The 26,549-nt window shown below is 23.4% G+C and overlaps 5 protein-coding genes across 5 annotated transcripts; 1 reads left to right on the top strand and 4 right to left on the bottom strand. All coding sequences in view use genetic code 6, as the record gives it.

The window, feature by feature from the left end:
- Positions 1-469: 469 nt before the first annotated feature.
- TTHERM_000729009 (hypothetical protein) lies at positions 470-913 on the bottom strand (the record flags this gene model as incomplete). Its single annotated transcript, XM_012799344.1, has 1 exon — positions 470-913. One exon carries the CDS (start codon positions 911-913, stop codon positions 470-472), a length of 444 nt encoding a protein of 147 aa, XP_012654798.1.
- Positions 914-2,170: 1,257 nt separating this feature from the next.
- TTHERM_00728990 (MORN motif protein) lies at positions 2,171-8,406 on the top strand (the record flags this gene model as incomplete). The annotated part of the gene is made up of 5 exons (XM_001022684.2): positions 2,171-3,301; positions 3,405-6,089; positions 6,138-6,575; positions 6,631-7,487; positions 7,626-8,406. The coding sequence occupies 5 exons, from the start codon at positions 2,171-2,173 to the stop codon at positions 8,404-8,406; spliced, it is 5,892 nt and encodes a 1,963-aa protein (XP_001022684.2).
- Positions 8,407-9,306: 900 nt separating this feature from the next.
- Positions 9,307-11,927, bottom strand: TTHERM_00728980 (EXS family protein; the record flags this gene model as incomplete). Its single annotated transcript, XM_001022683.3, has 6 exons — positions 9,307-9,634; positions 9,688-9,855; positions 9,914-10,250; positions 10,308-10,762; positions 10,825-11,142; positions 11,413-11,927. The coding sequence occupies 6 exons, from the start codon at positions 11,925-11,927 to the stop codon at positions 9,307-9,309; spliced, it is 2,121 nt and encodes a 706-aa protein (XP_001022683.3).
- Positions 11,928-13,030: 1,103 nt separating this feature from the next.
- TTHERM_00728950 (tetratricopeptide repeat protein) lies at positions 13,031-17,774 on the bottom strand (the record flags this gene model as incomplete). The annotated part of the gene is made up of 6 exons (XM_001022680.3): positions 17,450-17,774; positions 15,395-17,368; positions 14,497-15,321; positions 14,126-14,284; positions 13,803-14,071; positions 13,031-13,714 (listed from the first exon to the last, which is right to left on the bottom strand). The coding sequence occupies exons 1-6, from the start codon at positions 17,670-17,672 to the stop codon at positions 13,031-13,033; spliced, it is 4,134 nt and encodes a 1,377-aa protein (XP_001022680.3). The 5' UTR covers positions 17,673-17,774.
- A 710-nt stretch (positions 17,775-18,484) lies between these two features.
- TTHERM_00728940 (PAS domain S-box protein) lies at positions 18,485-24,775 on the bottom strand (the record flags this gene model as incomplete). The annotated part of the gene is made up of 11 exons (XM_001022679.2): positions 18,485-19,144; positions 19,242-19,765; positions 20,187-20,368; positions 20,423-20,533; positions 20,602-20,929; positions 20,995-23,080; positions 23,145-23,623; positions 23,706-24,029; positions 24,080-24,271; positions 24,368-24,638; positions 24,704-24,775. The coding sequence occupies 11 exons, from the start codon at positions 24,773-24,775 to the stop codon at positions 18,485-18,487; spliced, it is 5,229 nt and encodes a 1,742-aa protein (XP_001022679.2).
- Between the last annotated feature and the right edge of the window lie 1,774 nt (positions 24,776-26,549).

Below are 26,549 nucleotides of genomic sequence, written 5' to 3'. Positions count from 1 at the left end.
ATAAAAGATTTTTGGAATTTCAAAATTTTCAAAAATTAAAATGAATTATTTTGAGATGTGACTCCATTTTTTAATAAGAAAAATAAATTATTATAAAGAATGGTTTAAAATCAAAGATAATGTTTATGGTTTTTGTTTGGATAAAAAACAAATTTTATAATAATTACCAAATTAAAAATAATAATTAATTCCTAATTTTTAATGCTTCCTTATATACATCATAAAAGGATTATTTTTGATGATAATTCTTAACAGCTTTCAGCTAAAGCCTAATAGTCTCCTTAATTTTTTTTATAAAATAATGAAAGATAAAATACACCGATCAAATAAAGGGAAAATAAAAGTTTAGACAAAAGAGAAAATAATAAAAAGAGATCACATCGAATGAAAAGTGAGGTTAGCAGTCCTATTGATTAAAATATGCCTCAAATTATAAATTAACATCTTCCAGGACCTGGACATTATAGTGTCAAGTATGAATTAGTTTAACCTAAAGCTCCTACAGCTAAGATATATACAGAGCCCTCAACTATTAATACAAATGAAACACTAAGCAAATACTTAACAACTGAACTTATTAACAAAAAAATGTTAAATAGACGAAAATCTATTGTTGATGGACAGAATTTGAGTCCAGGACCAGCTAAATATATTAATGATAATTATCTATAAAAGAAAGGTATATCCTTTAAATTTGCTCAGTCGAAGAGAGACGAATCTTTTTTAAATGCATAAAACCTTAAATATCCTTAAAACTCTCATAGCAATAATGAAAGTCCTTCGCTAGAATTTGTAGATCCAAAGTTTGGGAATTAAAGTAAATCTAGGCAGAGAGGAAATACACTTTATGAAATAGATATAAATAGAATGTTTGCTAAATAAGATTTTAGTTTGATATCTATTCCAAATACATAACAAAATTATAAAGGAAGAAGTTTTTCAAGAAGTCCTAAAAAGCTATCGCCAAGGTATTTAGAAGATGATAAATTCATTAATGAAAATAACTATGATGATATTCAAAATGAAAACCCAGGACCAGGCCATTATGAAATAATAGGCAATTTTGATCCAAAACCAAAAAAGAATGAAACCAATAAATTGATTAAATTAAAAAATCCATCTTAATACGATAAAAAGCAAAAAATGCTTCTGAGACCGTTGTAACCTCCAAGACAATTATATTCTCCTACAGAAGCTCACCGATAAGAGTTTAATTCTTATATGTAATAACTAAAATAAAATGTACAAATCTCATAAACACCTTAGCCTTAAAGCGATCAAGATTACTACTAGATATCACCAACAACTGGAAATGTCTAAAGTTAAAACTCTTCTAAAAAACATTATTAAAAAATGTAATAAAAATATCTTGAAAATGGAGTTCACTTACTTCAACAATAACAAAATTGTCAAAAAAACTAATAAAATATTTAATAACACTTTATTTTTCCTCACGATTTTGTGAAGTACGATGATTAAATTTATATAAATTACTGATCTATCAATTTCTATTACTATTTCAATATCATATCTAAATAAGTAAATTAATTATATCTCTTGTGTAAATAAAATATTTTTTAAGGTACTATTATTAATTGAGTTGATTATAATTAAAATTTAAATAGGCCTTTATTTCTTTATTTATTAATGTAAAAAATAGATTCACTATAATTAATTATTTCAAGCATTAGTAGATATTAGCATCTAATTAATGTGTACATATATTATTATTTTCATTAAAAATTAATATTTGAAATTTTTAGTAATTAATATAATTTCGATTCTTTTGATCAAACACAAATTTCGATACCAATTATTACCAAATATTAATTTTTTATCAAAGCATGAAACTGTCTAATTTTTGATAAGATTTAAAAAGCAAAACGATAATAAATATAAATTACAATTTAATTGGTTTTTTAAATGAAAGAATAATCAATCAATTAATCAATAATTTGAATAATTTAAAAAAGATCCAAAATGTATCTACTAATTGGTAGTTGATCATCCTTTATTAATTATTACTATTTACTATTCCAGCCAAAAAGTTAGTTTATTATTAATTAATTCATAGTTAATAAAGTTATCAAAGTTCAATAAAAATAGGATTTTAGCTTTAAATCAAGTACTAAGTATATTTATTTTCAATCTGCATTTCAAATTAGAAGAAATGAGGTAATCTTAAGCCAATCCTAAGACACCTAAACTTAATACAGAAAAAGAGGGAAGGAACATAAATAAATAAGACTCTGATGCTTAAAGGCTTTCAGAAAAGTAAACTCTTGAAGTCAGCGATTTAAAATTGATTGAAATAGATCAGCTTTGGGTAATTACAAACAATAGCTCAATACCTAAGGCTTAAATAATGTTTTTGTGTGACTTTCTAGAAATTAATTCAGATAAAATAATGGAAATGTATCATGCAGGATAATATAGAGTACATCAGTTCTAAACTCACGATTTCTACAATTACTTTTACTCCAATAGTGAATAAAAAAAATTAGCAATAGAAACTTTAAAGCAACTTTCAAATGAAGGGTCATATACTGCAAGCTTACTCATGAAGGCCTTATAAAAAGATAGAAATTAAGAAATTAAATTCACTGAAAAGGATGATGATATCATTTCATCTTTAATGCACAATTTATGTTTGGTTGTTTAGGGAAATTTAGTAGATGCGTTTTATGCTTCTCTAAAAAATATAATGAATTTTGGGTTTAATCATTGCCCTCATAATTTACCTATGATACCAAAGATAGGAGGGATGTAAATATTAATAGGCTTGTTTGACTGCTTTGGTTAATCTCATGGAGATTTTATGGAAGATTTATTGAGAAAGGATTTATATTTCGGAGGAGAAAACCTTATTAATTTTGTTCACTATTATTATGATCCTGATAGGAAGTATATGATAAACGTTAAAAGCGACATGCAAAGCGATATAAATAAATAGAGATAAGAAGATAGAGAAAATAAAGATTAATTGACCAATATCCTAAATAAAATTATTGAGAGACTAAAGAATATGAAAGTAAGTGGTATTCGCCACAGTATTTTTTTATATAATGAGATGGTTAAATTCTATTAAAAAATTCACAACAAGTAGACTCTAATTGATGAAAGTGATAATGATTTAGTCTTTGCTTCTGAAATTACAGTTAAGGAGAAAGATTAGCTTTATCATTTAACCCCTTTAGATATTAGAAAGAACTAGGAATGGTTAGCAATAAAAAGTTGTATTATTAACAATGAAATTTTAACAAAAAAACAAGAATAGAACTGGATAAATTTTGCTTTCAAAGTACTATGCATTTTTTTATTATATTTTTAAATTTATGGTATAATAATTTGAAATTCTAACTTATAAATTATTTATTAAATTAAGCTAACTTTAATAAATATAGGAGCTTTATTATGATTCAATATAGATGTTAGGAGAAAAAAGTATTATCATAGATCAAAACACTGTTTTAGGGCTCAGATGCTATAATTTATTGCTGCTGTTAGGCGAGAAAAAATCTATTCAAATACTTTATAGTCTTTTATGCTATAATGGATTGTACAAAGATATTTTGAATTTGCTGCAACCAAGTTTATAAGAGAAACATAAAAAGCCCTATTTAGCTGTCATGGTAATTTAGTGCTAGATAAGACACTCCAAGGTGAAGGAGAGTCTAGAAGAATTAAAAGAAATAGCTAAAAGTAGAATAGAAGCATATGATTTGTATCTTTTATCTAAATGTGTCTTTACATAAGAAGAAAAAGATTATTTTGGTGCCCTTTGTGTATTCACTATAATCTCAAATATTTCACAAAGTTAATTTAAGCTTTTTGATAATCTTATTTTAGCTAAATTATTGTTTAGAGGAGGTGTTTTTCTTCAAAAGAATGTTTTATAGTCATATTCTCTCTTAAAAGTCCTTTTAAAGCACGGATACTATGAGTTAATGAGAGACTATTTATGCAAGCTTTTTATAAAAAAAAATTTAGATAAAGTATCAGAATAGGTAACAAAGGAATAAAAAAGGGTAGCAAAAGCATTGGTAAAGAATTCATTGCCTCCTTAATTCACTAAAAAAGCTGAAGTTTACACACTACAAGAAAGTTAAGGAAATATTATTAAGATTAAAAAGAGAAAGAAAAATTAGCATGAAACAGAGTAAACAGATTAAAATTTATTTTCAAAGTAGTTGTATCAGCAATTACTTCAGCTTTAAACGAGAGATGTTAAAACTAGCATTTTAGCAAAAATTTATTTATTTAAAGAGAAATCTCAAATGTAATACATAACATCTACTCTTAAGCAACACTACGAAGATTTAGTTCATATAGGATACAACATCCTTTTTCCACCAGGAAAAAATTACTCTATAGGAAACTGTATTAGTAATTATGATTTTTTTAAAAGGAAGAATTTGCTAAAAATGTCCATTTAATCAGCCGCTAGTACTCCATTAGATGTGCAGTCTTTGAGACTCTTGATTGTTAAAAATTAAAATATCCTTAAAGCTACATAAATATTCTCTTTGGAAAAAATTAACTACAATATCCTAAAGTATTTTTATATGAAAAAAACAGAAGAAATACAAAGAGAAAAGTAGCTTCAAGATCAAGAAAGAGCTAATCGCTAAGGTTAAATCGAATTAGAAGCTATGCAGGGATAAAATGATTTGTAGAGATAATATTATATTCGTGTTTAGAAATAACTAGAACAGATTGAAGAAAAATCGGAACATTCCTTGCAGTACACTAAAAACAAATTATCAATGCAATCTGTTGGTGAAGTTAAAGTAACTTCTCACTCCAATCAGAGATATCCTACATAATCTGAAAATTAGTTAGAATCTGTAAATGACTTTTAAATGAATTCTCATTCTAAGTCTATAGTGTAGAGCAGTAGTAGATTTGATAAGAAATAAGAGCAATCATCATAATATATTTCTATTTAGGAAAATGATCATTATTTAAAAGAAGGCTCTTAGAGTTAGATTTAGACATAATAAAACTTACAAAGTGATTAAACAAATAATTAAAATAATTTGAGCAAATAGGAAGATGCTAATAATATATCTTACCCAAAAGATTCAAAAGAAATTTTGCCAAATAAAAAAGAAGAGAATATACTTTAATAATATTTTTACATGAAATTAGATAAATAATATAATATATCTTTGAAAGGTAAGTTTATGCAAGATGAAATTCTTGTATTCACAAATGAAGATTTGGTTTTTACAGGTGAAAACAAAGATTCGATTGATAACACCAATGAAGGTTCGAGATAATAAAATGGAAACTCATTTTTTAATGGTTAAAATGGATATGGCTACTTTAAATTTAATACTAGCTAAAAATTTTAAATTACAAAAATTCCTAACGTTGAAAAAATATTTAGTGATGATTTCTATCCTCTTATTAAGAGAAGCAGCTCATTTTGTTTAAAATACTATGGTTTTTATATGAATGAATAGGTTTGGTATGTACTTTCAGAGACATATGATGAAAAACTTACTTTGAATTCTGATTTAACATTTATAGAGATATATCAGCTATACCAGATAGCACTAGCATTGCATTTGAATGAATAATTTGGGTTGATCAACTATTGGGGAACTAATATACTTTATAGGAAAGGAGGAAAAATTTATCTACCTAATATTATTACACTGATTTAATTGTATCACTATGATTTTTCAATTTCAAATGTTGTATCATTAGATATAACTGAGATAAATGAACAAATCATTTAAAAATAAAAACATCATTAAAATTCTAATTAAACTATAAATCGTAACGAATATGCGCCAGAAGTATTTGTAGGAAACATGGAAATGCAAAGAGCTAAATGTGATATCTGGGCTTTAGGCTCAATCCTATTCCATACAATATTTAAGAAACCTCTTATAAACCTAGTTAATAATAGTGATTATATTTAAGAATTGGCAAAATTAAAAAATCCTTACTATCTTTCTACAATCCTAAATAAAGAGAAAGAAGAATATTTACAAAAGAGTAATTAGAGTTCTTATCAAAATTTAGAAAACAGCGAAGCATCAATTACTAAAATAAAAATACCTCCAGATATTTTAGATGTAAGTTATTTTATAATTAATTTTATTTAATTTATTTTATTTAACAAGATTTACTTGAAAATTATTTAAATGAGCATAGTCTATGATTCTGAAATAAGAAGCTCTAGTGAAGAAATTGCAAGCTTTTTACTTCAACAGTTGAAATTAAATACAAAAATTGCAGCAGGTATAGATAATTATGAGAAGCTTTTGGAATATTCTGATAATCTGGTTTTAGATATCTCTTCAGAAATAGAAAAATGTCAAAGAGAAGGAACTAATGAAAGTATTTTTATAACAGGAAGTAATACATTTGTTTGGGTGAATTATAAAGATTGTATTGTCTATTATAGAGATAGCTATAAGAATAGCTACATACTTCACAATCCGGAGCTTAATATAACTCATTTTAGTTTAAAAGACGTGATTAAAGGTGAAGGTATATTAATAAACCCAAGTAATGATATAATACTAGGATACTTCTCTTCCAATTGTGTTCCATAAAATGTAAAAATCTTAAAAAAATGTTTGTTTTTTTTTGATAAAATATATTTTTTATTAGATTGAAGTTATTGATACTATTTCTGGAAACCCCTACTCATAAATTTCATATGATGAGAGAGGAGCTCCTATAAATAGCTCAATAGAAAGTTTATTAGAAAAAGATGTGATAACACAGATAAAGAATGTGAAGCAACAATAGTAAGAATAAATGGAAGGAGCATTTTTAAAGAGGATTGAGGAATCAAAAAGTCTCAACTATTTAGCTCTCATTTAATAATTTTTAACTTACTGGAAAAGCTAAAAGAAAATGTATGAAGATTTGTTTGGAAATAAAGTTACAGGGTTCTTTGATAATGATTAAGGAACTATTTGTGCAGCTGATAATATCCCCATAGTAATATAAAATTCAAAACAAAAGACTATTTATATTCTCAATGACACTTGTGTTGTTTTAGATCATTCTGTTTTTTCAATTCAATTTTTTCATCCTCTAGAGCTATTTAATTCTTAAGACAAAACAATAGGAAATTATTTAAACGAAATATTTTGTAAAGATTAACCATACAATACAACTTTTATGTTGTCAGGCCTTTGTTTTGTGGGAAATTTTAGGTGTAGTCGCTTCGAAGATGGTTTCCTTATTTTTAAGAAAACTAACTCCCTTACAATAAAATATCACCCTGATCCAACAGTCCCATACTTTACAAAGATAAATTATAATAGTTAACATTTTTATGAAGGCTACATACATCAAGGAATGTATAACGGGATAGGTGAATATTCAAATAAAAAGTAAGTTCTATATCGAGGAAACTTTGAAAATAATTTCCTTACACATGGTTAGATATTTTTTGATGGTCATCCTACCTATCTTTCTTATGAAGGAGAAGTTATTTACGATTTAGAAACATAAACGTAAATACTTTTATAAATTTTTACAATAAACTGAAAACTGATAGATATTTCAAAAAATTTAATGAAAACACTTATATATTTTCTAATTACCTTTTTAATAATAAAAATAATATTAAAAATTAAATGAAAAAAAATTAGATATGTAATGCACGGATAGGGTAGATGCATCTTAAAAAATAAATCAGTGTTTGAAGGGTAGTTTGATAGAAATGAATTTAATGGAAAAGGTAAATTGACATACAACAAAAATAAGGGTGTTTATGAAGGATTCTTCAGAAATGGTATAAGAGAGGGACCAGGTGTCTTTAAAAGCAAAAAAATATAATTTTAGGGTGAATATAGAAAAGGTTTAAAATATAACTATGGTAAGCAAGTAAGAAAAAATGGTAAAGAAATATATGAAGGAGAATTCAGAAATGATAAAAGAAATGGGGTTGGTGTTCTAAGATATCCATTTTCATCAGATATAATTTTTTATTAAGGTGAATTTTTTGATGATAAAAAACATGGCCATGGTATTGAAATAACTAGAAGCAAGCAAAAATTCCTTGTAAAATACTATAAAGATTAGCGTATTAGAAGAAAATAAGTTAGATTAGATACTGAAGAGTGTCTTTTTCACTTTTAAAATGAAGAACAATAAAAATAAATAGACAAAGAATATATAAAATCTCTAGAGATGTAGGGTAGTAAAGATTAAAATCAAGACTACCCTATTTAGTACTATACAGAAGTAAATGATTAAGTTGGTATATAGGAGTAAGAATAGGATTTTGTTGAATAAATAGAGAAAGTTAATGCCATTTCTCCTATAGCTAGAATACAAAATGATACTCCAGAACATATAGCAACATTTGAGCTGGAATAGAAACCTCAAAATCCAACATAAAATCCACAAAAAATATATTCTATTTTTTGACATATTTAACAATGTTTTTTTACATTCTTATTATAAAATATTTTTAATACTAAATTTTCTGCTAAATATAAATATAAATCTTTAAACAAATTTATATCTTATAAACAAATAAACTACTAAATTATATGTATTAAAGTAAATTAAAAATATTTAGTTTTAAAAATTTATAAATTTTATGAATTTCAAATAAAATAAATAAATAATTGATTAATAAAGGGGTTACTATTATTTTTTACTGTTAATATATTTTTTTTGCTAATATATAAAAGTAATTAAATTAATCTTTCTTAAATTAATTAATTATTAAAATTAAAATTGAGAGTGAAAATAAGTAAAACAACTAGATTGATTTAGCTTAATTTTTAATTTTATAATAAGTATTATTATAAACAAATAAGCATTAATAATTTTTATTTAAAGCATTAAATAAATTATGTTAAAACGATAATAGTTTTTTAAATAAATTGATGAACCTAAGTGAATCATTTTGTATTTAAATTAATATATTTTTTATTTATTGAAGTTTTTAAGATTTAAAATAATAACATTCATTTTTTTAAATTCAATATATTATTTGAACAAATCTGAATAAATCATGTTAAATGATATAATTTATTTTTTAAGTTAATAAATGTAATAATAATAATTAATACATTTTTTTAAACTTAAAATATTTTTAAATTGAAAAATATAATAATGATAAATTCAAAAAGAAATTTGTAAGATTCAATAATTTTAATTATAAAACATATAATATTAATGATTTTTTAACTAGCTTGCTAATTCTATGATAAATGTGACAAAAATAGCAATAAATTTTTTTAATTTTTATGATAAAATGTAAATCTTATAACTCTTGTTTAAATGAAGAGTTGTTTTTTTTAAAAAAAAACTTAATTTTCAATTTAGTTTTGAATATATTCTATTTTTAAATATATTTATCTCTTTATTTATTTTATTAATTTCCTAAGACTTATCTTTTTGATAATACTTTGAAAAGAAGTGGTTTTTTATGTTTTCAATTAAGTGCTTAGACATTGCTTATTTGTGAATTGTTAAATTTTGTTTTTATTTAAGTCTGTCCATTTTGTCTTAGTCTCTATCTTAGTAATCTTTTTCGATTGTACTATCAAGATTCTTAATAGCAAGAGAAGTGTCATCAACTGCTTTGAAACTATCACAGTTTTTCACATGTTCCAATTCAACCCTAAATAAGTTCCATTAGCACCTAAACAAATAAATTTTAAATATCTAATAAGATAATCTTTAAAAAATGTTTACCTTCTAAACATTTCTAAAAGCCCAATAACAAAGTTAAACAAATCTTTATTTGGGATAAAACTAACCTGGAAACCTGGTGATATATTGAATACCCAAGCAAGACGGAGTATAAAGTTGCTTATAAAGACTGCATAGTATATGTTAGGGTTTTTGTAGACCAAATGATCTCTGTTTTATTAAAATGAATGAATAAATAAATAAATTCTTTTAAAATTTAATATTTCACCTCAACCATTTATTCTTAGATTTGGTCAAGAAACCCCAATCTTTTTTTAAATCCCAATAATAACTGTAAAGAGTAGAAACAGCAGAACTGATTATCCAAACAACAAGGAAAGGAGTTTAGTAAGAATCCCATTTATTAAATTTAATTAGAGAGAGCATAAAACTTAAAATACTTGTTAATAAAGAACTTTGATACTTAAGTAAATTATAAAAATTATTTGTTCCGAAATATTTTTTTTCATCGTACATTGCTCTACAACATTAAATACTTCTCATTATTGAAGGGATAGTTGCCATAACAAAGCCTGTTAAGATTATCTATTAAATACTGCTTGTTCCTATATAAATTGTTAAACTGATATAGCCTCAATTTTAAGAATTAAAATATAACTTACTATCTGAAGCTATTTTGTTAGAACTAAAATCACAAGTGTAGAAAAGTATAGCTGTAACAATATCCTTTAAAGGAGTAATAAAAGAAACTAACTGATCTGTTGCCCAGCCTATTCTGAACTCCATTTTCCTGAAAGGCATACAAAGGATTAATTTTAGGAGTTTATAGAAATACTTTCTACCTTAAGGATTAAACCATTTCTCAGAAGGGAAAAAGATGTAACCTAAAAATGCCACCCATACCAACAAGGGTAATATTCCTTATAATGTAGGTTATTCATGCTATTTTACTAAGGTAAAGGCAAAAAATGATAACAAAAAAAGAAATGTAAATATAGCAGCCCTCTACAGAATCTGAGATACTGTGCTGAAGTGATGATTAAACTTGAAAATCAATTTATAGTTAACTTAATACTTCTCCCAAATGTATACATTCCACCCAATTAACCACTGATACCTAATGTTAAGTATCAAAAGAGATAAATTCAATTAATAAATACAGCATCATAATTATTTTACAAAATGATCAGACCGATTCCACGATAAATTGGAAATATTAAACTAAAAGCATCTGTACCTGAACTCGTCTCATCTTAGGATACCCCATAAAAAATTAAACAAACAAGCAAAATAGCAAGCCCAGTAAAGATACCAAACATAAAAAGATTGCTTGAATCTCCTTAAAAATTATATGCCTTTTCTAGTTCTTCTTTACCTCTTTTTCGATTAAATCTTGTGTAAAAAAAGCTAAGATAAACTGCTTCTACTTCACTTATTAAAGTATTCAGTTTTTCTTCATTTCTTTAAAGAAATCCATCTCTGATTTTAAACTAAATTCTAATTAAAATAATAGAAATAATTTTTAAAAGATAAAAAGATTTTTTTAATTTAATTTTTAGATTCACAAATAAAACAATTTTTATATTAAAATCAATTGACATTTAATCAGTTCAAATATGTCATTTTTTTTGAAAAAATCTTTTAAATAGGAATTATTCAACTTTTCTTATATAATTGAGAGTAAAACTAAAATCTAAACGAATATATTCTTGCAAACTAAAAAGATTTATTCTTTAGCAATTTAAATATTAATCGAAAAATTCATACTTTTCAACTAGATCATCGCTTGTGATAATATATCTTGTATATTTCTTGTATTTCTTTAAAATTTTCCTTACACCATCTTTATTTATATCAGCATAACCTCTAAGCAGTCTTATCTATCTGTAATATGCATGGAAGGCTGTTTTTAAGTTTTTGTATTACTTATCAAAATCAGACTCTAGTTTTTTTCTTTTGCAATTTATATGTAAGTATGATTCATATAATCCTTTCCAAATATGAATTACATTTAGTAATTTGAATTGGAAAAATTAATTTATCTTATCAATTTCAGATATCAAATTACTTTCGAACATTTCTTTAAATTTTTAGAATTGTTGATCATCTTACTTCATTCCTACAAGGTTTATTGATTCTTCTCCCTTATAAAACTTAGTTTTAACACATAATTTTTAAGTGAGCTTAAAAGGTATTAATGTTTTCTTTAACAATTAATAGTCTAAATATGATTTTTTCCATTCGGGAACAGTTTTTGAAGAAATTAATTGAGCAAATTTCATTCAGATTATTATTTGATCAAATAATAAAATAATTAAATTATAGACTATTATAAATATTTATATTTGCGTATGTCCTTCTAATCTATTTATTTCCTAACAATACAAATTGGTATGACTTTATTATCAAAAACTATTAATTATTATATTTTGAATGTATTATTATATTTATTTTAGCTTTTTCTATTCAATTTGGTATTAACCTATCATCTACTACTAAAAAATTGTGTATATTCTGTCAGAAAAATATCATATATTTAATCTTGTACTATTAAATACTTTATTTATTAATTTTCAATATTTTTTAGTATCAAAAATGTAAGCAAAGCTAAAATTAATTATTTTATAAAAGCCATTATGTGAATTATTTTTATTTAAACATGAGATTATATTTTTCTTTCTCAAAAAGAGTAAAAAAATTGTATAAATCATTAAAATGTATTCAAAAAATTTCACCATATAGATTTGAGTTAAGATATTAAAATTAGTTTAGTTTATTTATAATAAACCCATTTTATAAGAATTTAATTAATAGCTTAAAATTATTTTAGTTGGCTTTTCTATTCCATTCGATATAAACCTATCATATTCTTTTGTAAAATAGAGTGTATATTCTTTCAGAAATATATCATCATATATTTAATTTTAAATTATAAATGCATTATATATTAATATTCATAAATTTTTTTATCAAAAATGTAAGAGAAGCAAAAATAATTATTTTATCATAGTTATCATGTGAATTATTTTTATTAAAATATGGAATTGATTTTACTTTCTCAAAAATTTTTTTAAATATGTGAAAATAATTAAAATATATCTGAGTATTTTATCAAATAGTAAAGAGTTAATTAGATATTCATTTTAATTTATTTTATTTAAAATAAACCCAATTTATTTAAATATATTTTATAATTTAAATTAAATGCTTAAATCATTTTTTATATGAAAATTAAATTTAAAGCTCCTTCGCCAAAAATTCTAATAAAGTCAGACTTAGCCATTTATTTTATTAATAAACATATGACTTATTTGAGTATTTAATACTTTAAACCTTTAAATTAACATGGAAATTGATACATAATGCTATTTTTATAAATATAATTTCAGCTCTCATCAATTTCTTTTAATTATATTTTTTTTAAGAATTTATTAATTACAGCAATATTTATATGTGATTCATCACTCTACTCATATAAATTTAGAGATTTCTCAAACCAATATTTAGAATCAGCAATTTTTTTAGAATACAAGTAAATACAGCCAATATTATAGCAAAGATCAGCTTTTTTGAATAAATCACTATCAATTTAATCATGAATTTCCAATGATTTCTTGAAATATTCTATAGATTTTTCGTACAGCTTTTGCATATTATATAAGACACCTAAAGTAGAATAGGTTTGCCATAATATATTTTAATTATTGCTATTTTTTAACACATCTTCACTCTTTAAAAGGTAATATAAAGATCTATCAAAGTCTTAAAGATTTTAGTAAGATATTCCCATTAAATTATATATTTCTCCTAATTGATGGTATTATTCACCATAATATTTGATGCATAAAGATTCGGCAATTTGATAATAATTGATAGATTTAAGCTATCTATCTTTAATTTCTTAGTCCTATTCCTCAGACCTTCTTTGCTCAGAAAGTAATGTACCTAAATTTATATAAATACTTATAAGCCTGTAGTTATCTTCCCCTTCGTGTTTGATAACCAAATCTAAAGCAGTTTTTAAACACAATTCAGACTAAGTAAACTTCCCTTATTCTAAATAGACCATCTTTTTAATTTAAAATAATTTATAAAGCTATCTTGAAAAAATAATTAAGAAAGTATATTTTGTAATTAAAAAATATTAATGATTTTACAGAGAGATTATTAAGAATTTCAAAGGACTAAAATTCTAAATTGATTGCTTTCAAGATAGATATAGCTTATTCAAAATTCTGTGATGACTTTGAATATTATTTTAAGCTGAAATATACTGTACCTAAGTTATTATACATATTTGCTATAATAATATGGTTTTATCCATATATATTGAGTGCAATTTAAAGACTCTATTCATAATAATTTTTAGATTCTTACTAATTTCCAAGCTTATTATAAGCTATTCCCAAAGCATTTAAAATCTCACCTTTTCATTTAATTGTAAAAATAAATTTTATAATTCAATATTTTTATCAAATACCTATTCTTCTGCTATCAGGTTTATAAATCTTCTTTCTAAAATAGTAGCATTGCTAATAAAATTCTAAGCTCTTTATAAACTGTCCAAGTTTTTCATAGCATCTTCCTACATTATATAAAGCTCTTGATCTGATAGTCTTTGTATTCATGTAAATGGTAGCTAATAAAATTGATTAAATGTTTAAATGGTTTAAATATTTATTTAAATAATTTTAGAATAATCTTATCAAAAATTGGATAAAATTATTGATAAGATCCTCAAAAAATTTGGTCTGTGAATGTAAAGATAAAAATTAAAGAATGTTCAACTGAAGATAGAATAAATTTAACAGAATGTAAGAAGCTAGACATCAAAAAAATAATTAGAAATACCTTAGAGAACTTGTTAATATGCTTCTATTGCTCTCTCAAATTTAAGAATCTTTTCATAACCTTCTGCTATAATAAATAATTTTTTAGCCTTTTAGTATTGAGACATGACTTTAGAATTTTCTCTTTGGTTTTCAATTTCAAGTGAGATATCTTTGTCTTGTTAGAGAATTACCTAAGATAGATCTATTTCTAACTCGTATGATTTTAAGATGCTTTCGAAGGATTTCCTATTTTCTGGAGACTCGTTTAAAAGGCTAAGTATAAGCTAGCATACTTTTGGATATGTATTCTTCTAAATGCACGCTGTCAAATAGGCTTACATTTATGTCATATAATTACTATTGTTTTTTGACTTATTTCCATTCACAACTTTGGTTTGAAATTTTACTTCATTCAAAGAAACTAAGTCTGTGAATAAAACTCCCAGAGAATATAAATCACTCAAGTATGGATCATAAGCACAAACATCTTCAACATTCTTTAGAGCTGTGCTGAGCTCAGGAGATAAATATTTCCATGTCCCTCTAAAACTGTGAAGCATTTAATCTTCCTTGGACTATTCTTATTAACTATTTTACAAGAATTTACCTTCACTAAAATCTCCAATTTTATATTTTATATCTTTTGCACTAAAAAGGATATTCTACATTTTTAAATCTCTGTGGCATATCCTCTTGTCTTGAAGTAACTTAAGTCCTTCAAGCATCTGCTTAAAAATGAACATCAATTCTTCTTCTTTCCAATATAGTCTGTTGTCTTTCCTATAATTAATTATCTCCATTAGATTGCATTAGCAATAATCCATAACTAAAATTAATGTTTTTTCTATTTTTAAATGTAAAAAAAAATAAATAAATATATTTAGCAGTTTAATGTATTTTAATAAAAGTTTTATTACAGTTAGTTCTCTCTAATCCAAAAACATCTTGAAGCTAAATAAAAGGTTGATGACCTCTTAGAAATTTCAGTAAGCAAATTTCGTTAATCACATCCAAAGCTTGGTCACTTTCAAAGTCATCTAAATTGATCATTTTTAGAGCAAAATTACGAACTTGCTTTTAGCAAAAGGCTTTATAAACTCTTCCTTGTGAGCCTGCACCTAACATGACATCATTAATTTTCCAGTCATACCTACCACCACCAGTGTCGTCTTAAAATATATCTATAATAAATTACTACTAGTTTTAAGTATTTTGAACCATAATTTTTTTCTCTTATACATTATAGTAAGTTTTTATATATTGTAGTCTTTAAACATAGTTTGATGTGTTCTTTTGTAATTTTAATAATCTTTTAGTCTCTTAAACTGTAAATGTCTTAAGGATTCCTTTATTTTTCTATTTCTCTATAATTTGTTACTGAACTTATTTTTTGTAGCTTATAGTAGCTCCATCATCATCACCTTCATTTTCATTGTTATGATTACCTTCATTACCATTCTAATTATCCTAAATATCTTCTTAGCTTAATTGATTTTTAAAATTTTAAACTTTTTCGATAATTTATGGTTCATTATATGTAAGTTAAGGTGAATTTTCTTAATACTAATCAATACCAGCTTCATCTTAATCTTAATCCTCTTTTTTTTAGCCAGCTTACTACTAATTCATTTCATCATTAAATTCATTTAATCTTTCTTCCATTTCAAAACTGTCTTCATTTTCATCAGAAATTCCTTCATCGAACTCAGAAAAACATTTGTTCAAACTATTTTATTCATATGACGATTTAACCTTTGAAAACGTTGAGCTCTCCATAGGTTAAGTTGGTTTTCTAGAAAGTACTTAATTCACTTCAAGATTAAGTATATCTTAAACAGTAGATTAAGTTTTTTATGTTTGTTAAATTTCTGTAGATGATAAACTTATACTTTCTTATTTTTTATTTTTTAAAATACTCTGTATTTCTTCAATTTATTTCTTGCTCCCTTTTTCTTCAACTCCACAAAAACTAGAAATTTTATTTGAATCTTTGCTTAAGTTATCGACACCAAATTTAACTCCTTTTGTTTATGAATTTTTTGAGAGATTAACCATCAGTTTTTATGAACCTTTTTATATGGTTATATCATCAATATCTTAATCAATAGTGCATTCAGTTTATGATCTAACTTATATTTAATCTTTTTCTTGCTTTACAGAAATATTTTAAATTTAATTTGAATGGTTTCTTTCGCTATCACAATTACTTTTATTAGAATCTACTTTTTTTACTTGAATTACTGAATTGGAAATATTATTTAATGATAAATTTTAACCTTATTTTTCTTTATTTTAGTTAGAACTTCTACTAAAAGTTTTGTTGTTAAGCTTCTAATTACTTTATTTAAAGCTATTTGCATTCAAAGCATTTTAAGAAGAAACAACTAATACGCTATGATTATTATTATTTAACTAATTTTCAATTTATTATCTTTGTTGTATCTCTGAATTTTTTTTTGCTATTTAAGGAGACATAAATTATGCTTTAAAGTTTTCTTGTAAAGCCTTTTATTTTTATTAATTTAAAGTTCCATTAATTTGAAGGCTAAGTGAATTTTGTTAAACTTATATTTCCTACATTTTAGTAGTAAAAGGCACATAGTTTGATTAAATTTAAGAGGCATTTTCGTATAATCGTTTTTTTATTAGCTAATTTTATTTCATAACTTTCTATTTATATATATTACTATATTATTCAGACTATTTATATATTTGCTATTAAGCAGGACAATTAAGATCATTATTTAATTTAGTTTGGCCATTTATACTTTTTGATTTAATTTATGCATTTACTTAGATGTCTTCAAATTTATTTTAAAAGCTACTTCCTTTTATTTGAGGTAGTATTATTTACTCTTCAGACTTATTATTTTGACTACTAACTTATTTGCCTGATATAAATATATAATAGAATTAATAAATAAAAATAAGATAATGATATTCCTCATATTAATTTGAATTAAAATATCAACCTCTACCTAGTGACCTAAAGTTATTGGTTTCTTTGCTATAATATTTTTTATAATCTATTTATGGTTACATACTATTCTTGCCTTAACTATTTAAAGAAATTTGATGAATATTTTAACTTTATTACAAACCTGCTGTTGAAAAAGAATCCCCTATACCAACTACTGATGGTTTAAGGTAGAGATTTTTATATATGCTTTAGGATTACTTTTATTATTCTTTCATTTTTTTATTTATATAAATGAGTACGCTATTTGTAATAAATTTGCAATACTTATATTATTCTTTCAAGAGATCAAATATCACTATATAAATAAATAAAATTTCTATTATTTTTAGTGAATTAATTTAAAAATGTTATTATCAAGTAATTTAAATACATACAGTAAGCAGCTAACATTGTTATTACAAATTTTCTCTTGTAAACATATCTTAAATAAATCATTATACATAATAAAGATTTTAAAAATTATTAATGCATGCATAAATCCAACAAAGATAAAAGAATAATAGTAAATAAAATTATATTAATTTCTCTTTTACCTTTTAACTCAAGTAATAAATAATAAAATACTTTAGTAATTTTAAAATAAAAAATTAAGGAGGTTTAAATGTATTGTTAAGAGGATTTAATAATTTTTTAAATTTTGAGTTTCTCAATAAAATCTAAAAATCATTCTATTAACAAAAAATTGAACACAAATTTTAGATAATTAAATTTAACTTATATATTTTGTAGAATATTTGTATTAATATATAAGGTAGATTTAATTTAGAAATTATTTAAATAAGATTTTTATCTACAAAAAGAATAAGAAGATAGACAGAGCATGTTAATAGGAGCTTTATTGGTTTTTTTGAGTAAAGAAAATAAGAAAAGAAATGAGTCTCATTTAAATTAATATTTAATAAAGTAGAACTAAATTATTAGTTTATTACTTACTTATTTAAAATATTCCAAGTCTATCTAAGCAAAATCAGTAATTTTTATTATCTATAGAATTTAATCAGCTACAGTTTTTTTGAAACTAAAATAATCAAATATCTTAGAAATCTGATTGTTTTCTAAAGAAAGAAACTACATAAGGATTTTCAATGAGAGCTTCAATATGGATTATGCTTATTAGAAATTTTGTTTTGTTTACAGATTTTGATAGAAATCTTGAGAAATAGGATAGGCCGAAACCAAATATTAATATTGTTATCAAAAGTTGATAATAAAAGAGATAAAGCTAGATAGATTGTAAGTATGAGTAAAATTAATTACCATTATACATTTGATATTGAATAGTAATATAAAACCACTATTCTATCTAATCAAAAAGTTTATCCATTTCTTGTAAATTAACTCCTTCATCCCAGCTTTACAATTTTGTTTGAAAATTTTGGTTATTAGTATTTTATGAAATATTTATGAACTCTTAAAATATTGTAAAAATAGTTTTTAAAGTTATTAGTGCACCACTTTGCATTATGCCATTATAGGTTGTTTGGCATTTATTCAAATCAAAGTTGTTAGTGACGTTGGCTGTGCTAAAAACTGGTAAATTGCTCTAAATGGCTTGGCAAATATCATTTTAAATAGGATTTATTATAATATTTGAATATTGGTTCCAGTTATATCTGCTACTACTTTAAGTAGAATTCTAGATGTTCACCAAATCATCAAGTACCTATTGATTTCTTGTTAAAATATCCTATTTATAAAATAATAAAATATAAAGCTAGATTATCCTTACATTAATTGACTAATTAATTATGCTATATTTTTTTGAAAAAATCATATAAATTTACTTGAATATTTAATTAGATTTGCAATTAAATAAAACTATTAGCTTCTGTGTATATAGTAGGATGAGAAATTTAGTTTATTTGGACATACATCGTTGTGTAGGATTATGCTATTTATAGGGCACTCCTACAGAAAAGTACTAATTCATACAGGTTATTTTAAAATTAAACAGCTTACTGAACAACTAGAGTGTAGCTCAAAATAGGATAAATTGATATAATGATAATTATAATAATCACTAGTAATACTATTGAGCAATTTATTTTAGGAAGAGCTTCAATATTTGAAGATCTTTTCTTTTTGTTAGCTAAAACCACAGGCTATTAAATATATTATGATATACTTTGTTAGTTTGTGCTTCCAATAAATTACAATACATCATTAGTTTCAAAAACCATGTCTGCTTCCTCATACAATTCAAACAGTTTTACAATCTTATCTCCATTAAAGCTTGTGAATAATTTAAGATAATTTTCTCTTTTCAACTAAGAGAAATAGTACAAAGGAAATATTAAAATAGCACATGCTTTTCAAATAAAAAATATTTTTATTAGTTATTAATTTAAATAAATAATTAAATTAAAATTTTTAATTTAAATTTGTAAAACTTGTTTCTAATTGATTCTCCATTTAATAAAAAAATAAATATTTTTTAATCTAATAGTAAATAAAAGATAAGACAAATTCATCATAATTTTTTACAATGATTAGGTTATTTATATCCAGAAATATTTTATTACTTTTTAATTAATAAATTTTTTTGTGTTTAATCCTAAATTAATATAATCGATTTAAATATTTTCTTTTAGGCTATTATAACAAAAGCTAAATATTGAAAAAAATTATGAGTAGGAAATTTTTAATTTGTTTGTGTTTGAAATGAGAATTTATTTATTTTCTTTGTTTATTAAAAATTAAAAATATTTAACTTAAGAAAAATGGCTTACAGTAATTTAAAATTATTTGCAAAATTATGTTGATTTGCATAGTGTTTTGATTGTTGTCTAAAATAGATTAGCACTCTATCTAGTTAATATCTGTACCATTTAGCTAAGAATTAAAAAAATTATAATAATTTGATAACGCGTCTAATCTTGGATCATTATTAAACCCTAACATTTAAGTATCCCTAATATTAATTAAATAACATTATTTAAATGCTATTTTTCTAAATTTATTTTACATCCATGCATTTTTCATAATATAATCAAAAAAAATTAATTATTTTGTTTATCTTTGAATTTAACTACCATTTAAGTATTAATATAATTCTGCATCTGAATATAAATAAAACCTTAATATTTAAATTTGAAAAAATTTTAAATATATTTTATTCCATATTATTTTAAAAAGAAAATGTACTTTTTTGCCTGTTCGTCATTATTATCTCTATAAACGCTAACTAAATATTGGTATAAAGTGTTAACTAACTAAAAAGCAAAATTTCTCTGCTAATTGTTTCTTTCTTATTACAAAGGATAAGCTAGATTTATTTAATTTTTAATTGTGTAAAGTAAGTATAATTCATTAATTCTAATCGCATTCGAAACATCAACCACTGCTAAAGGTTCTCTAAAAGTATTCCCAAAGTTAGTTAATAAAAGCTAGCTTTATGATTAACTAAACTAGTACACAACTAAAGAAGTTATAACAGATGAAGCAGCAGCAAATAGAGTTAATATTGTTGATTCTATAATTTTAATATTTTAATTTGTAATAAATTATAAAAAAATATTTGATAAATTTAAAATTTACTTATTAAAAATGATGGCATTTTTTGGCTCAAAATTGTATTTATATATCGCTTTTTTAACCCTGTTTGGCTTTCCTTTTAAGAATAAGAATTTACAGAATCAGGTTATTAAACCATTATTTCTTTGAGCTTTTAGGCTTACTAATAGTTTTCGATTTCAGAAACGCTTTTCATTTTCTTTGGAAATCCCAAACCTTTTTAAGCAAATTTCGAAGCTGTTTTATTTTTTTGACTATTATTAATTGAAATACCTTTTTTCAAAGTATTGAATTAAGATTTAGAAACATCTTTTCGATTTCCATTGTTATGTCTTGGTGTATTTTCTATTACTGAGTCATTCTTTATATTATTTGTATTTTCATATACACTACTTTCAGCAATAGTCCCTGACCTTGCTGTGTTTCTAAAAGACGAATAAATACTATTGTTTTCATCAACAGTTTGATTATATGGATCTTTAGGTTTGCTTTCAACATTATTTCTGACGAAAAACGATTATTGTTTGACTTTACCTATCCAAGCAATAGAGTTTTTAACTTTTCTAAACAATTTTTAAATTCTTTTTGCAAATTCTTATTATTTTTTTTGTTTATTATTCTCAGAATTATTCTGATTATTCTATGCTGAATTTAAATATCTGTTAGTATTTGGTTCCTTTGAGGTATCAAGTTGATCTCGCCCTGTTGCACTTTCTAATGGATAGCTGTAATTATTCTCATCAATACCTCTATTAGTATTTGATGTTATCTCCTAATTTCTTTCATCGTTATTGACATTAAAAGGATTGCTTTTTCGGTAATTATTTTACTGTAAACTTTTATTATAATTTTACTACATTTAAGTTTAATTATTAAAAGTTGATCTGTTAGTAAGATTAAATGATTCGGCTTCATTTTAATTAATATTATTTGTTTAATTTTAGCTTAAATTTAAAGCTGAAGCCTGCATATTTTATTGAATTTAATCTAAATTAGATGCATTAAATTAATAATTATCATAATTTTCTATAAATTACTACTTGTTAATGTCAAAAGAAATTTCTAAATTGTTTTCATCTGCTTAATTATTCTTAGCAATTTTATTATTTGATAAGATATTTAAGTCTTCTTAAAAAAGAGTTTTATTTTTTAACGAAAAAGTACTTAAATCGGTATGCTTAGAAATTACACTGATATCATTTTAAATCATGAAACTATTTAAAGGGGTATTCTAGTTATTCACTAGATAATTATTTTATGAAGTATCAAATACTGTATTTTTTTTATCAAAGGTGGCTTCATAGTTTGTACTAGGATTTTCTGCGTCATAAAAGTAATAACTGTATGAATTATCAACAACATTATCATAAATTTAATTTTAATTATTTTCATTTTCGTTATCAGTTATATCGTAATTGTAATAATTTTAAACATTGTAATTATCAATATCAACAAGGTCTTCATCACTTAATAATTATTTATTTTATTTTTCTTGAGTGTTTTAAGTGAGGCTAGCTTTCTTTTTCTAATTCTATTCTATTTGTTATAATATTGGCTAATTTTAATTGCTTAACTATTTTTTAACCTGCTTTACTTCAACTTCTTTTTCATCTTCCTCATCTTCTTTTTCATTTTCATTATCAAAATCTTCCTGAGAAAACCCATCATGATCATTTTAAGTTGTTGTGTATGTCCCATAAAATTTTTTGTATCTAGTTTCACTTTTCTTTTCAGTGAAGGTTTCCTCGTCTTCTTCTTCAATTTAGCAATAGCTGTTTTAAAAATTTTTTACAATTTCAGTAAATTTTGACTTCTTAAATGAATCATCCACTGAAGCCGGTGCTTATTCATTTGAATTAGTATTTTAAAATCCCTATTAAAGCTAGAGCTTATGAATTAAATTATCTCTATATGAATCATTGTTTGAAGCGCTTTAAAAAATAGAATTCTTCTTAAATGTTAATCCTTCTTGATAGTAGTAAGTTTCCTATTATTACTGCACGACATCTATGTCTTCAACTTAATCCATATTATTACGTATAACTCTCATTCTAAGAGTTAATCCCAAATACTTGTTTAACTTACCTGTCATAATGTTAATTAATTCAACCTATTATGCAATATTACAATAAAAATAAGATATTTAATCCAATTATAATTATGTGAATAATTACTTTGGAGGATAGTTTAACTATTCTTTTCATTTAAAAGATTTCTAAATAATTGAAATATATGGATTCTATCTTAGTCTCAATATAGTGAGGTATAAAAGTAACTTCGTACATCTAGTATTCGTTAATTTTTATATCCCTTAAATAATTTGATAGCTATTAGTAGTTATTCGCTTCAAGGTTAGTGTATTAACTTACAATTTAGTTAAAGGTACTTGCATTATTAGGTATAAGCATTATTTTCGTAGTACTTTAAAAATTTATTTTTCTGAAAATGGATCTTTAAGTTTTTTTCATAACTATGAGTCCAGGAAAAAGTAGTCCTATATTCATATTGCAAAGCTTTTTGACATCATCATTTAAGTACTTCTGGAAAACCTTCTAAAATAATTTTTAATTACAAGAATCTATCTTAAGAGTATCAATATCGAACAGAATATAATCATTTCCTGTATTTCCTTTTTTCAAATATCCACAAGCTCCTATTTATCAAAAATTAAAAATTTGAAAGTTTTACAAATAATTTTTATTATTTAAGAATAAATAAATAAATGTATTAATTACTGTATTATTCTTAATTTGAAGAGTCAAGTTTAACTCTAAGTTCAACAGGATTTAAAAAGCCTTGTATATCAATACAAAAGAAAAGTCTGTTTGAAATTGTATATACCTCCTTACTATCATAACAAAATTTGTTTAAAAATTTTCTGTGGTGGATTTGTATAATTTAAGGCATTATCATGTTTATATTTTTGCCTATCAGCTAATCTTTGGTGTATCCAATAATATTTTAAACGTTATTTGATACTTCTTAAATATTTCCGAGAGGTTCCAACAAATTAATGGATATGACAAAGCTGTCTTCATTAAATAAATTAATACCAAGATCTATATATTAAAAAATACGTTATTAAATAGAATATAAATATTAAGATTACCTTCCTACTTCAAATTTTATTTCATTAATTAATTAGAAAGTTAAATATACTATTTTAACTTTTATCTCTTAAAATCTATGTAATCTCCGAAAAATAAAGTAAGCTCAAAAAGAACAACATTATTGTTATTATAATCGAAAAGCTGTCTTATCATTTATTTGGTAACAGACTGTCTAGAAAACAAATCTTTAGCTAAGTTTCATTTAATATTTATTAAAATAAATATTTAAAAGGATTTATTTACAAAAATTTTATTTATTATTAAATTATTTCTATTTAAATTTTTACCTTTTTCCCTAATTTTTTCTAAGTTTAAAAAGTCATCTGATAGCATGGAAATAAATTTTTTCATATCATATATGTATTTTCTCATAAGGATATACAGCTTATCTATTCCTTAATCAAATTTAACAACACTTTCAATTTAAAGTCTTTAACTTTACAACTTTTAATTGTTAATAACACCCTCAAATTCTTCCCAAACTTATCTATTGAGCATTTCTATAGCCCATCTAATTTTGAAAGATTAATTTTCAGAATTGTTTTTTAAAGTTACCGCCTTTTAAATATTGTTATAAAAATATTTTAAGTATTGGATTTTAAAAAAATAACTAACTGTTTAACCTCAATAATAGCTAAATTTGGCTTTTTTACTACTTAGATAAGAAAACTCAAATAGCTTATCTTAAGTTTCATTATATCTTTGTTAAACTCTCCATTTTTTTAATTTTTTTTAAAAAAGCAATCAAAAGTTTCCATAATATAAGAAGACATGAACTCAGAGGTTTTTGTCTCAAAATTTTCATCTAAAATAGAAGCTAAATCAAATTATTTACAAAAGCAGTCTAATTAATAGTTTCATAAAAATAATTATTTTAAACTAAATTTTTAATAATTATAATAAATACTTTAAATTGTGCATGTTTAGATATGAGTAAAGAAGAAGTTTTCTATCAATAATCCATTATCTTCCTAAAGATATTTGCTTACTGATACTCTTTAAAAAAAATACAGCTAACGTATATATAAGTCAGTTATTATCTCATTATGTAAATTTTCTCTGTTAAGCTAAGGAATCCGTTTAATTAAAGAAATCCACACAAGTTAACCTAAATATTAATAAAATTGTTGATAAATAATAAATTTTGCTTTCATTTTTGAATTAAACTTTTAAATTTAATATAAAAATAAATAGCTATCTGATTTGAAAAATTTTATTACCTATCCTAAAAGTTATTGTTATAGCTATTATTATTAAGACTGGAACATTAGCTATTGATTAGAAATTTGTAAGGATCGCGATCGATACAACAATTACTATAAAAAAGTGAGAGATAGCAAAAGAAAAATTGAGTTTAGATATGCTATGAGCATAAAATGGAAAATTTTTTATTATTTCTGCAATTTTATTGATTCCATAAAGAAATTATAGCGAGAGCAATGCTTTAAAACCTTTGTAAGAGTATATAAAACTTATTATTGAAAGTAGAAATACTTCTATTAAATAAGTAATACTGTCACTTTTAGCACCAAAATCTTCTACTATAAAACAAAAATCAAAGTCATGCATTGATACAAAAATAGCTATAATAAATGTAAGAAAAAACCCACTAATTCCTATTGTAAGATTGCCATCATAAATGCAAGACGCTTGCACAATAAAGAAAGGTACCAAGCACACATAATTATAAATAGAAAATAGAGCACTACTAAATTGTCCTATCATTCTTGAATCTACTAGAAACTAACAAATTATTAATCCTAAAAAGGCTACATTAAAAGCTAAGCAAAAATAGCCAATTAGTAAACTATTCTATGAAAATATAGGCAAAATTTAAAAATATTAAAAAAACTAAGCTAGAGTATTTGTCATATCTTGAGCTACTCGCGTGTTTCCCAAAGCATTATTAATTTCTGAATTGAACATTAAACTAAATATTTAACAATATTAAAAAACTATCAATAGCTGCATCAAAATCTCTCCTCTCTTGAACTGCTTTAAGGCAAATTCTAATTTTGTGTAATAAAACTTTTTTATTAATTTAAATATGAAATTCCAAAGCTCCTTTGGGTCCATTAACTGCTTTAATCTATCCATTTTTATAAAATTTACTAAAATATTTGAAAAGCTTCTACTTATTAATTTCTGCAGTAATTAACTTCTAAATAATAAAGACTTAATTAATTAATTTATTTATTTTGCGTATTTATTATTTAATAATATTTTCAAAAATAATTATGTTGTATGCAATTAATTCTTTAAATTAATTGAATTTACCAAGAAAGAATTTTTATTTAGTTATAATTAAACAAAATTTGCGATTTATCAATTTTAAGTTAAATACAAATTGATGTATGTATATTTATATCCATATAACGTATATGGTAATTTATTTAAATTTCCTTTACATCTTAATAGGTGTTCTTCTACTAAATTCTTCACTTAATAAAAACGGAGCTAATTAATTTT

Source organism: Tetrahymena thermophila (assembly GCF_000189635.1).
Source record: "Tetrahymena thermophila SB210 genomic scaffold scf_8254476, whole genome shotgun sequence".
NCBI lineage: Eukaryota > Ciliophora > Oligohymenophorea > Hymenostomatida > Tetrahymenidae > Tetrahymena > Tetrahymena thermophila.
The sequence above is the reverse complement of the archived record's forward strand: the minus strand, read 5'-3'. Positions and strand labels throughout refer to the sequence as shown.